Consider the following 13,272-nt stretch of genomic DNA (forward strand, 5'->3'; position numbering starts at 1 on the left):
TCCTAGCGATACAAACACTAGTACTGCTCCAAGTAATTTAAAGGCATTTGCCAAACGAGTTGTAATCCATGAGAACAGAGACAAAAACCAGCTGTCCTCTTCATCCTTGGCTACTTATTCCACAATTTCTGTATGCAAGGTCGACAACATTGTTATTGCTTCTGTCCAAGTCCCATTGTCTTCATTATGGGCAGTTGTAAATGTACAGCAAGAAGACCCGATCTTGGTGCACACGCCTCCTTCCATTGCTGCAATTAAGTCCAGGACATACCTGTTCTGGAGGGCCATAAGCCTCATCACCCTCAACTTTTCTCTGATCTCCTTAAATCCATGTATTGTTGTATTGAAGGGGAGATTCAAGGAGGGGGATTGAAAAGAGTACATTCTTTAAATCTATGACTGTAACATTTTTGGCCTTAAGTGGTATGTTGTACATTAATATTGTGGGATTGAGAACTAAAGGAAACTCAGCTTTGACTATATTGTTTAGAAGGCAATGGTCCTGAATAAATCTCCACGACCCCCCTGTTGATATCCTCACTGGGTACACAGACATGTTACATGGAGAATCGGATGGTACCAATATTCCTTGCTTCATCAAAGCAGAAATGTCTTGAATATACCTTCATCTGCCTTTCTGGACATCGGATATTGTTTTGTATGTGGCAAAAGTGCTTCTAGTTTAAGCTTGATTTTAACTTCTTCTCCCACTCATTTTAATAGACCCACGTCATATGGACTTGTGGTGCATAAAATCTTTGACACTTTCTCTAAATCTTCTTGGAAAAATAATTCTTTCTTTTTACCAACACCCTTTTCCACAGTATTTCTCTATTCCTACTTTTATCCAATAAGTAAGATTTCTGAAGAATACTAATTCATCATCTGAGTACTCATCCTTATAAAACTCCTCATCTGTCAAATCTGCTAGCCTGTATCCTTCTATGAGGGCTATCACTGTTCTCCATCCTCTTTGCTCACCATTTGTCCTTGAAGAACCACCCTTTCCTCTCAAACCACTCCAGCGTCTAACTCATCCATGGCTTATCCATCTGTCTCCCATCGTGCTTTGCAGATATTCCTTAAAAATAGCATCTTTGATCACAAGCCAACATAGACTCCTCTTTGTTTTGCACTCAAAGCTGTTCTTCCAGCATCTCCTGACTCTGCAGCCCTGATCTGTTTCTGTGATAGCTGAATTGAATATTAACACAAGCGGGCATCTATTTTCGAACTATGGCCATCCTAGCCACGTTATATATATCTCTATAACAAGCTTCTATGTATTGTGTCTACCTTGCGTTACTGCGTATTTACACTTATTGGTCAGCAAGTTAATTTGTCTTCTTTTGCATTCATGATAACTTTATCGTTGCATACATGTTTCTCTTATCGCTTCAGTTACATCGTCACTGTTCAGTATTTTCATACTTTTTCAGTATGTCCTTGTATATCTGCTTTATGACAGCACTCTGCCGTCATCAGATTTCACTCAGCGCCCCATGATGTCCAATGGTGCGTACTGACATCCTTCCATATGGCAACCTTCCACACTTTCAGTGCTAGGATATGTTTGATTCGGTTGTCTGAGTGCATATCTTCTCTCGTACACTTGATGCGTTATAGGCATAACACATGGAGTCTCACATAGGATCCTTCTCCTGCTGTTTCAGTATGATGGTGGTGAGGTGGCGGGAGTCACGGAAAATGCGTACAACTGCTCCTCTACAGTATTGACATCACATGACCCTGATAAAATCCAGAAAGAGGATTGAGAAACACCATAAGAAGAATACAGTAATTCCTGCTCTCTGCGCATCTACCAGTAGAGGCTCAGGTGATGGCTCACAAGAAAGTATAGTGTTTTGAGATGAGAGAAGCTGCATGGGAAACCATAGAGTTCGCAAACACAACCCCTGACGAGTGACGCCCCTTGAACTACTTCCATGGTCACAATATTTTTCTAGCCAAAGATGGAGAGAGTTCATGAATTCTTCCACTTCATTGCCCTTGCCCGGTATTCTACCTCCTTGCCCTCGCCAGGTTAGCCTGTGCTCCCACGATGGTCCGCCTCCCAGACTCGGCCCCAGATGTTGACATGGCGCATGCGCAGTGGGCAGACGCAGATCTGGGGAGACCAACATCAGGCTCAGCTGCTGGGACTCCAATGTCTTTGCCTGAGCTTCAATGGCCATACATTATGTACCATCGACTCCTTTGAAAGAAAGCCATTGGGACGTTGTTAGACAGGGCAGGTTCTTGATCCCGCGGCTCTTTATGGCTGATCAGAGGCCAGAGGTAAATACGGGTTTCGTTCTACCTGCGAGGGTCTAGTTTACTCATCACACATTCGATACGAGCAGCCCTTTAGCTGAGGCGAGATGATACTCACAAAACACGACTAAAACAACACGGAAAAAGGTTGCAATTGCAAATAGAGGTAGAGTTGGCTGAAGTGTGGGTGGGAAGAATGCCAATGCCAACCCTCACAGGCCCAGCTGCAGCCTTAGAATGCCATTCTGACCCTCCAAGTGGAGGTAGGCAGGGTGTGCCAAGCTAGAAGTGTGATAGTTCCTGTGAATGCCAGGCGCTGTTCACAGGCAGAAGGGAAGCAGAAGACGTCTAAGAGGACAGGCTTCCTGTTGCTCACTGCAAGAGCTCAGCAGGGCTAACCTGAATGCAGGCACAATAGCAGGAGAAAAATAAATAAGACAGTGGAAATTATTATCAAATAATCAAACGAAGCAAATAATACAAATGCAGCTAGCATCAGGAATGTGACTAACAAGTGTAATAATGCAACCAGCCAATCCGGGCATGTCAGACGCTCAGCGTTCAGGATAATGCAGAGAAGACATCACTCAGGCGCCCAGAGTGCGGGAGAGTTCAAGGTTTCTACCCCTCAAGGGCCCCGAGTGCGGGGGAGCCCAAACTATTTACCCCCTCGGTGCCAAGCTTGTGGAGGAGTCCTGTGGATAAATCCCTCGGGTGCCCAGAGTTTGGGGGTGTCCAGGGGATATTTCCCTCAGGTGCTCAGTGTGTGGGGATATCCAGGGGATATATCCCTCGGTGCCCAGAGTGTGGGGGAGTCCAGGGGATATATCTCTCGGATGCCCAAAGTGTGGGGGAGCTCAAAGGATATATGCCTCGGGAGCCCAGAGAGGTGGGAGTCCAGGGGATATTCTCCTCGGGTGCCCAGAGTGTGGGGGAGTCCAGGGGATATATCTCTCAGGTGCCCAAAGTGTAGGGGAGCTCAGAGGATATATCCTTCGGGTGCCCATCGTTTGTGGGAGTCCAGGGGATATATCCCTCTGGTGCCCAGAGTATAGGGGTTTGTGGGGGGTCCGGAGAACATATCCACCCTGTGCTCAGACTGGGGAGAGGTCACGGGTTATATCCCTCAACTTTCCAGAGTGCGGGAGAGCCCAAAGGATATATCCCTCGCGTGGCCAGAGTGTCGGGGAGTCCAGGGGATATATCCCTCGGGTGCCCAGAGTGTCGGGGAGTCCAGGGGATATATCCCTCGCGTGGCCAGAGTGTTGGGGAGTCCAGGGGATATATCCCTCAAATGTGTGGTACGAAATTGATGAAATAAATGGAGGGATAGCATAGTGGGACATAGACCACGGACAGTAACTAGGGAGCTAGGGAACGCAATGATCTACACATTGAGGGCCTAGGGCCAGAATCTATATAGCTACAATGTACATATCTACACCATGAATGACATTATCAGAAAGAGTAAGGTGAGGGCACAGTTGCAGAGGAGCAGTGAGGGGGCAGAGGGGACCCCACCACTGGATAGCAGGTGGCGCTGGAGCCTGGCCTTGAACAATTCCACTGATGGGCTGCCTTTGATGGACAGGGGAAGAGTTTCACGGTCGAACGAGGCACATAGAGAGTAGGAGTGGGAGCGGGAGGAACCAGAGGGGGCGAAGGAGATGGAAAGTTTGCCAGAGACAAGAGGATCATAGAGTTTGATAAGGAGGCTAAAGAGAGATGCAGCCAAGGAGGTAAGAGGTGAGCAGCAGCATGGATAGATTTGAACAGGAGTAGGAACTTAAAGAGCAGGATTAAGCATGGAGAGCCATCCAGTATGTATGTTCCAGGTGGGGAAGTATCTGGTTATGTTGCAGAGGGTACGTATAGCGTACCTTTCATCAGTGTCACATCCCACTCTGAGGCCAGAACTTGTCATGCCACATAATGTAACACCTCCTGACCATATACAAACCTCAACTACTCGCACTGAAATTCATAGTTAGATTGGTGATACATGAAACTCCGGAACTATGTTTAGGGATGTGAAGGAGTAGACAGGAATACCTATGAGCAGGCCCAAGCAGTAGTCCAGTTTTCCGATCATGAAAGAACAGATTTCCTATCTGAGTGGTGGGTGAGGAGGGGGCAGATCTCCCTTGTGTTGAGAGGGTTAATCTTGGCAGAAGTGGCAGTGGGCGGGATGGAGTGGCAGAGTCTGGGTTTGCTGTCAAAGAGAACCCCAAAGTGGAGAGCCATGCAATGCAAGTGAGGGACCGCAGAGATGTGTAGTGGGAGAGTGTGCTTATCATTGGCAATGGCATGTGACGGAGAGTTCAGCCTTAGTGTTCAGCCTCGCTAGCAAGTGGTGAAACTGGCCTTCTCCCGCACCACTCATTGGACATTAGACTGCGTATCCCGAGGCATAAGGAAGCTAAATGGGTGCCACGATGGACCTCCCCAAATCTCACGGGAGCTTAGAGGCCACCCCTGGTCTCACAACAACCTCTAATGCTGCACAGGCCTGCACCAGTAAACAACCTGGGAGAGAATCATTGAATGTATTCCTGTATAGTCTCAGCAGACTGCTGTAACAACACATGTTCTAATTTACACCAGCAACTGTGCGGCAAATACATAAACACACCATTGCCAGTACAGAGACCAAATCAGTGCACATTCAAACTTAAAATGTACAGAAATGGCAAAACCAAACTGTGGAAATCTGAGCGAAACAGTCGCACAATTAGAAAAGTAAGACTGAAAAGAATAAGGTTTCATGATTTGCATGAGAGACATTAGTTATACTTGGATAACCCCATTGCAGTATTGAGGAGTCTCATTACCCTTCATGTAGTACAATATGGCGGCCATGGAAGTTAGCGTGGTCAGGGCATTAATGTACCTGATAGGAGCCGACTCGTCACCTTTGTCCAGCCAGTCCTGGGGAGGGATGATGTACATGCACCAGAGCCCCCAGTTGTACCCGTGTGCAGCGTTGGCATACTGCTGGACCTCAAACGTGTTGTACTTAATGTTGTCAATGGCCGGTAGAACGATGCGCCGCCGGTCGGCCTTGATGCGCGTCATTGCCGGCTCCACCCTGGAAGAGAGACCTGAGGTTAGTATAAGGAAAAAGAGCACCCCTGCCCAAACTCTGACTGGATGGACATACAAAGGAATGGGGTAAAACACATATATGATTGACAGTGGGCGGAGCAAAAGTCACAGAGGGTCACTCAGACATGAGCGGTACAATAGGTCATTTTCAGAACTACATATATACACACAATTAGAAGAGTTATGTATGGATGCATAGTTAGAAAAAGAACATTTGTGTATGCATGTGCACAATCTCTAGATGTGTTTTACAGTTTTGCCGTCTAAAGAAGAAAATTGTGTTATTTTTTATTTTCTGTGCTTTTTATTTTGTTTAATTAATGTGCTGGTTTATTTAAAACCTTACACATCAAACATCACATAATAACAGTACAGCATTCCAAAATCATCTTTAAAATCATTATCAAACACTTACAACGACATTAATATACATATAATGTTCATACATCTGCCTTATAAAATACAGTTGTCCGTTATTTGCCTTTATGAATCCATAATACAAATAAAAATGATCAATTCATCAATTACATATCTTTCAAATGTATCAGCCAATTTAATAAACCTTAAGCACCTTAGGAACTTTATGACGCCAATAGTGGCCCCAGGGATCGGCACACTTTATAAATAGCGAAATAAATAAACAGTTAGGGAGTTATAAAAACCACTATTCAATCTTTTCCACAGTTCCTCACGACGAATAATTAATTACCTATGGAACTAATGTTCTATTACAAATATTTAACCTCCCCCCGTTAGAACTGCACAGTGGGGGTCATTACGACCCTGGCGTTAAAGGGTTTAACGGCACCGTAAAAGGTGTCAATGCCGTTAAACCCTTAACGCCTGATTACGAGGTCCCTTTGCGGGAACCGACCGTAACGGCTGGTTTTACCAGCCGTTAAAGCAGGGTGCCGCAAAGGGACCTCGGTGCTAATTACGGTACCGCAATTTGCGGTACCGTACTTAGCGCCTTCCCCAGTCCCATTGAGCTCTATGGGGCGAAAACGGGAATGGGGAAGGGCCATGGTGAAATGGGGAAATACCGCCCCGCCAACCTTGGAATGGGGCGGTATTTCCCCATTCCACCATGGCGGACTCGTTACAACACCGGCACCAACCATGGTGCTAATAGCGCCATGGTTTAGCGCCGGGGTTGTAATGAGGGCCAGTGTATTAATAAATGTTCTGTACTCTCCACCTCCTGTGGAGAACAACAGAAACTACAGGTTGACAAAGTCATCTCCTGAAGGCGTCGCATCCCCTGAATCCCCTTAGTTGGGAGTAAATCCACACGAAGCCTCAGAAACATATGTCTATATTTTGCATCTGGAAATCGATTTAAATAATTTTAAAGTGTACCCCGTTTTTGATTGTCTTCAGCTAAGAAGCTCTATAGCTTGTATCGTTGTATCCCCTTGCACATATTACACCAGTCATACTCCAATCATTTTGTTTTAACCGAGACAAGATTAGAGTGCACTCATCTACTGCCAGATTCAACATGTTCTGAGCTCACTCGACTTAAGGTCCCTTACATTCCCTCCCTCTCTCTTTTCATTTATTTATTTGTTTGTTTGTTTCTATTGCGCCGAAAGACCGCAGGTATCGGAGCCTCATATGTTTTCGAAGATCATAATGCAAGTCGTCATCTGTCGCCACGACTACATATACCTGCAGAGGCAAAGTACATTCTAAAGGTTCCATCTATATGAACGACAGCGCAACCCAAAAGGCCTCCACTCGGTCCCTAAGATCACGTACCAGCGCATTCCCGAATGTTCCTCGTTACAAGAGCAAAAGGCTGGGAGGCGCTGGCTTCCCAGCTGCTGCACCAACGCTTTGGAACCCACCATCGGCTCACATTAGAAATGAACTATCGCACCAGCGTTTCAAGACATTGATCAAATCCTGACAAATCCAAGACCCTAACCAATGCTGTCAATGTTCTTAACATGTTGTAACTGCGTGTACGCATGTGACCAGAATCCTAAAACTGTAATATGCCAAGTTCTTAAGTAACCAACGCTGTGATACCCTTGGGTTTCGGCGTGTCCACATTTTATTTTTCTGTCTTGTGACATACAGGCAAAAGATCTTCAGAGTGCACCTGTGCATGATTACAGAAAATACAAAATGCACACTTTAACGTACAGCTAATAGATGCAAAATGGTTGACAAATAGCAGAATAAATAGTCAATAATAAACATGCGATTGCTTTTAACAGAAGGTGGAACGGAAAAAGTATGTCTTGCAGGGCTAGGGCGTAATAATGGCAACACGGTCCGCGTGAGGCGTGTTCCACGGGCCTAGCGCCGCACTTCAGAATGCGCATTTTCACAGTGCAGTGGGCGCACCTTTGCTTGATGTGCTAAAGATGCAGTTTCTGGCTATGTGTTGTAGAAATCAAACATTGATTGGACATGCCAGAGTGGTTCACAAGTACTCGCATGTCAGACCACTTGTGTCTCTAAGTTTGACCAGGACACAATGATCTCGGTCCGACGTTCCTTCTTCTAAAGGCCCTGTGATGGAACCAGGTCCTCTAATGTTTATTTATTTATCTGTGATGTTTACATATCGCCTTTATTCAAGGTGCTGCACAAAATGTACACAGTGCACAATGCATAGTAAAATGACGGCTAAAGCACTGGGTGATCAGATGGCCTGGTTTTTCTGGGAATGTCCTGGAAATTGGGGGCTCTATCCCCCTTTCTCAAGATAATGTTTCCATTGTAAAATGCAGTGGTCCTGGTTTTTGGTAGTAGGTCTATAAAAGTGGCTGGCAGGATGCACCATATCACACAGCGGAAATGCTGCATTTGTGGTACTTTGTGATAAATTAATTATAATATGTGTTTATTCCACCAGTTGCTGCTAGGGGAGGGCAGTAATACCGCCAGACGAAGTGATGGCAATGGTAATTACATTGGGTGGTATTCCGGCAGATTTACTGCCAGGATACGCCAAACTTGTGATTAGGCCCAGTTTTTCCTCATAAACTTGTTTTCGCTTTGAACTAACAGAGAGCTCTGTAGCAGTTTAGTTCTATGCGACCTCCTGTCACCCTTTTTCCTTTTTGTATACAGAATAAATCTTGTTTTCCTTGCAAAGAGGTGCACTGAGCCTTTTTCCTTATAGGAGTGTATTTTCTTGTCTGGAGGTCTCGCGTTACAGTGATACTCTGCACTCCTGCCTATTCGGAGGATAGCACAGGGGCAACGTGCTCGTCTTGGAAGCAAGACCAGCAGAGCAACAGTGGTTCGAATCCCGGATCTGCGTTTCCAACCAACAAAATAAATAAATAAGTTGTGCCAAGGTATGAAATGACCCCTAGTGACATACCTCGTCACAATATGATAGCATCATCCAATCCATACTCCAGTGCATGTCATAGCCCCATTAAAGGACTATTAGGCGCGGCACAGTTCCACATAATGCCAATATGGATAAAAGAACCCGCACCCCAAGGTGTGTCCACAAACTCGATGTATAATGGAAGATATGCAATACAGCTCTGTTGATATCAGCTAACTCTCAACCAGCTACCTTCCACAATAGCTCCTCCACCTAGACAGCAAGCAACACACAAAGCAAGCCCTTGACACACCCACCACCCCTACCACGCATGCTCTCTAACTCACCATGTCCCAGAGAAATCCACGCGCAAGAAACAGTTCTCCAGATTACCCAACACAACACGGATGCACAATTTCTATTTTATTTATTTTTATTTATTACATTTGTTACTCGCCCAGACTCGCGGGTATCACGGCGAAAATTAAATAAATAGTAGCATTTTTATATAGTGTTACAGTTACCATAACATAGAACATATTTAAACTAAAATACACATGAATCATGGGATTACATTTCTTATACTGAATTCCAATCGGTCAGAAGCAGGTCATATTTTGTTTGAACACTAGTTGCAGATCTAGAGGCGACCCCTGGTGGAACATGAGGGCCATGGGGTTACGTTAGTTGTTTAGATTCAAAGGGGGCAGTGAGCCAATAGCATTTTGTTAGGTTAATATTTGTTAAATCACCAGGTTTTCAGTGCTTTTTTGAATCTTAGTAGGGAGTCCTCATTTTTGATACTAAGGGGTAGTGCGTTCCAGTGCGAAGGGGCTAAGACTTTGAAACTACTTCCTCCTGTGTACTTTATTTGTATTGAGGAACTTCCAAGAGGGCCAGTTTATTAGATCTCAGTGTCCTACAGGGGATTTTCTTTTGATGATGTTGTTGAGGTAGCTAGGCGCTTTGTTGGTGATGCATTTATGGACGGTGCTGAGTGTTTTGAAGATGACACTTGCTTCAATAGGCAGCCAGTGGTTTTCTCTCCTGATGCTAGATATATGTCCTGATTTCTTTATACCTAGAGCCGCTCTAAGGGCTTTGTTTTGTAATAGTTGGATTTTATTTAAGTTGGTTTTGGAGGTTCCTAGGAAGAGGATGTTACAGTAATCCAGTTTCGTTAAGATCCGCGCTCTGGCCAGAGTGATGCAGTTTGTGGGGGTGAGAAATTGGCGGCTGATTGCAATACGTTTTGCTGTGTAGGCTGTGGAAGAGGAGAGGGCTGCTATTTGTTTGTGCATAGTGAGGTTGGCATCTATATATACACCAAGAGTTTTAACTTGTTTGAGTACTGGGATCTGTGTACCGTCTATGTTGATGTGAGAGTAGTTAGTGTGGAGGTGCTTATTCTTTTTTGGGAGCCCACGATGAGGACCTCCTTTTCTCATCGTTAAGGCAGAGACTGTTTAGGGCCATCCAATTTTGGATTATAGAATAAACTTTGTTGATAGTGTCAGTGTCCTGGGTGTAGTCACCTGTGATGGGGATGAGGATCTGGGTGTCATCTGCAAAGTTGGTGTAGATGACACCCATATCGTCAAGAGCCGAGAAGAGGAGTTTAGTATATGCATTATAGAGGGTGGGACGAGAGGCAGGATCCCTGGGGGACTCCTGTGGGTACTACTATAGAGTCCGCTGCATAGTTACCGATGGCAACTCTGGATGTGCGGTCCGTTAAAAAAGATTTGATCCACTGAGTAGCGTTAGTAGAAAAATTAAAATCTTTTTTTAGAGTGTCGCAAAGTTTGTCATGGTCTACCAGATCGAATGCTGCTTATAAGTCCAGTAGCAGAAGGGTGGCTAGTTTGCCTGAGTCTCTGATAGAATCCAATTGGATTTTTAAATCCAAGAGGGCAGTCTCCGTACTGTGATTGGGCCTAAAACCAGATTGTCTGGTTCCTAGTAAATTGTTTTGTTTGAGATGGGTTTGTATTTGGTTGTAGGCTAATTTATCGATCATTTTAAGTAGGAAGGGGACAGTCGTTATGGGCCGGTAGTTCGTGGGCACTAAAGGATCTAATGTGGGGTTTTTTAGTAGAGGAGTGACCCATGCCGCTTTAATGCTAGCTGGGACCTGATTGGTATGGAAGGAGGCGTTCACGAAATTGGTAATTATGGGTGTGAAAGTAGGGGCACATAATTTGATTAGGTGAGCTGGAAAATTGTCTCCTTTGCAGTTTGAGGCTTTAAGTTTAGATATGGTATTAAGTACTACATCATGTGAGACTGGTGAGAAGTTGAAGAGCGGGGTGGTGTTTCCTATATTCATGGAAATTTGGTTAGACGTGGACGGCTTATCGGAAAGGAGATTTCTTTTGGCGATGATTTTATTTTGTAGTAATTTGATTTTGGATGCCTGCGCATCTTGGATGGTGGTGCACCATTCTTTACTTGGTTGGACTGGGTTGATTATGGGGATTGGGTTCTCCAACTCCTTGAGTATGGTGAACAGTTCTTTGCTGTCAGAGGATGCATTACTGATTCTGGTGTTGAAGGCATTTACTTTAAGGGTAATGATGGCTGATTTATAAATTTTGTTTGCAGAGTTGAAAGCTTCCAGAGCTTCTAAGGTATGGGTTTTATTAAGCCGGTGTTCGAGCGATCTTTTGATCCGTCTGAGCGTGACTAGTTCCTCGTTGAACCAGAAAGAGGATTTTTTATCCTTGCGTTTGGTTTTGTTAACACACAGTGCTAAGGTATCAATTATACTGGTAAGACAATTATGATACATTTCAGCTAGGGCACAGGGGTTTTCAGTATTGATCTTTTTATTATTGAGAGAGGTGGCTAATAAGGGGTTGAGATTTTCTGCTGTAAGTTTCCGGGTGTTTCTTGTTACATAAGATTCCTCAATGATAGATTTAGGCAGGTCTGGTTTGTTGCACAAAATAGAAAAGTGTATACTGTGATGGTCTGACCAGGGTATCGGGTTAATGGAGTCTATGGATACTCTGGTATTGAGTGGTAGTATCCAGTCTAATGTTCTCCCTTTTGTGTTGGGTAGCGGCATTCACTAGTTGTGTGAATGCCATGTCTTTGAGTGCACTGTGTAATGCTTCTGCTTTGTGGTCTTGGGTGTCATTACATCCTAAGTTTAAGTCCCCTAGGACTAGACATTCAGTGTTTGGTTTAATAAGTGGCGTTAGCAGTAGAGGTATGTCTAAGTCTGGCTGCGATTTAGCATTAGGTGCTCTGTAAATAGTTATTATGTTTATGGTGGTTTTATGGTTTTTAGCTAACTTGGCTGGCAGGACTTCGTAACCGTCTGGGTTCTCGATAGGGCAGGTTCTTATTTTAAGATGGGTTTTAGCAATAATAGCTACTCCCCCATCCACTGGGGGAGTAGCTACAATGTAGAAAAGTATTCTACAATGTAGAAAGTGCGTGCACACCTGCACATGGAGAAAGATAAAGTAAACGCTGCCTCACATAGATGATCTTACAGCAATCTCCGCTCACCCACTCATAACTCCACCTTTTTCCTTAACGGAACCAAAGCACCATGATGCCATGGGAACGTTGGGAGCAGCGCTGCAGCAAGAACCCGTAACATGACACACATATGTATTCACTCACACATTTTGCGAGAGAGGAAGGAGGCACTTCTGCTCTTGCACTTATCTGTGGTAGAACTTTAGTGCAGGGTGGAATACGCCTTCCCACTACTTCCTCTGCACCCCGAAAACAAAAAACACATTACTGATTTTATCCTAATACAGAGGTGGGTGTCTGTTTAGGGACCACAAATAAATGGGAACAATAGGCGTGCCAGAGTAAAACTACACACTGGGAATATATTCCAATGGCCACGCAGTGTGGTGTAAAAATGAAACTTTGTTGAGACAACATATATTCTTGTACCAGCCCTTTAAACACTGTGGCACACAAGCTAGCCCCCACATGCCCATACACACCTGTTAATCCAGTTGTGTGTTATGTTATGTTATGTTATGTTAGGTTAGGTTAGGTTATGTTAAAGGTACTTATATAGCGCACCGTCACCAACGGAATTGGTCCCCAGGCGCTCTGGTGGATCTGTAAACAGGGAGTATGGGATAGGGTTAGTCGGGAGGAGAGGAGATGGAGAGTGGGAGAAGTGGTGTGCTGTTGGCAGCTTCAGCTCGGTATACACTGAGTGCTGGGCTTTGGTGCTAGTATCGGATCGGGTGAGACCTCGAGTCCTGTAGGTGATTTTTATGTGTTGTTGATGCAGTGTGGTAAAGTGTGTGCGGATTGCTCGGATGTGCACACAATTAGAACCACTCCAAATCCACATTTGGAATCAGAGTTTCCAGCTTGCTGGTATTAAAAGCACCTTACACTTTGCTTCAACCCACTGGTAAAGACGAGCCCACAGATTGCGTCTGAGGACCCATCAGGAGTAAACGATCCAATCCCAGCAGCTGAGTCTGCCCCGTGTGCTCAGTGGCAGCACCTCTGTTAGGGAGAGGGTGTGCCTACCCCCTGCTTCGGGTGAGAGGAGTACACATTTAGATTAACATTCTAATGTGCATTTGGAATGTTAACCTAAAAGTAAC

General features: G+C 44.8%; 1 protein-coding gene across 1 annotated transcript in view; it reads right to left on the reverse strand.

Annotated features, from left to right (window-relative positions):
- Positions 1 to 13,272, reverse strand: part of GALNT9 (polypeptide N-acetylgalactosaminyltransferase 9) — a 1,283,051-nt gene that overhangs the window by 637,521 nt on the left and 632,258 nt on the right. Inside the window, exon 5 of the mRNA XM_069619988.1 lies at positions 5,165 to 5,362. Within this exon, the coding sequence (XP_069476089.1) occupies positions 5,165 to 5,362 (198 nt within the window). The remainder of the gene's footprint in view (positions 1 to 5,164; positions 5,363 to 13,272) is intronic.

Source organism: Ambystoma mexicanum, chromosome 10, assembly GCF_040938575.1.
Source record: "Ambystoma mexicanum isolate Mex_15411 chromosome 10, UKY_AmexF1_1, whole genome shotgun sequence".
NCBI lineage: Eukaryota > Metazoa > Chordata > Amphibia > Caudata > Ambystomatidae > Ambystoma > Ambystoma mexicanum.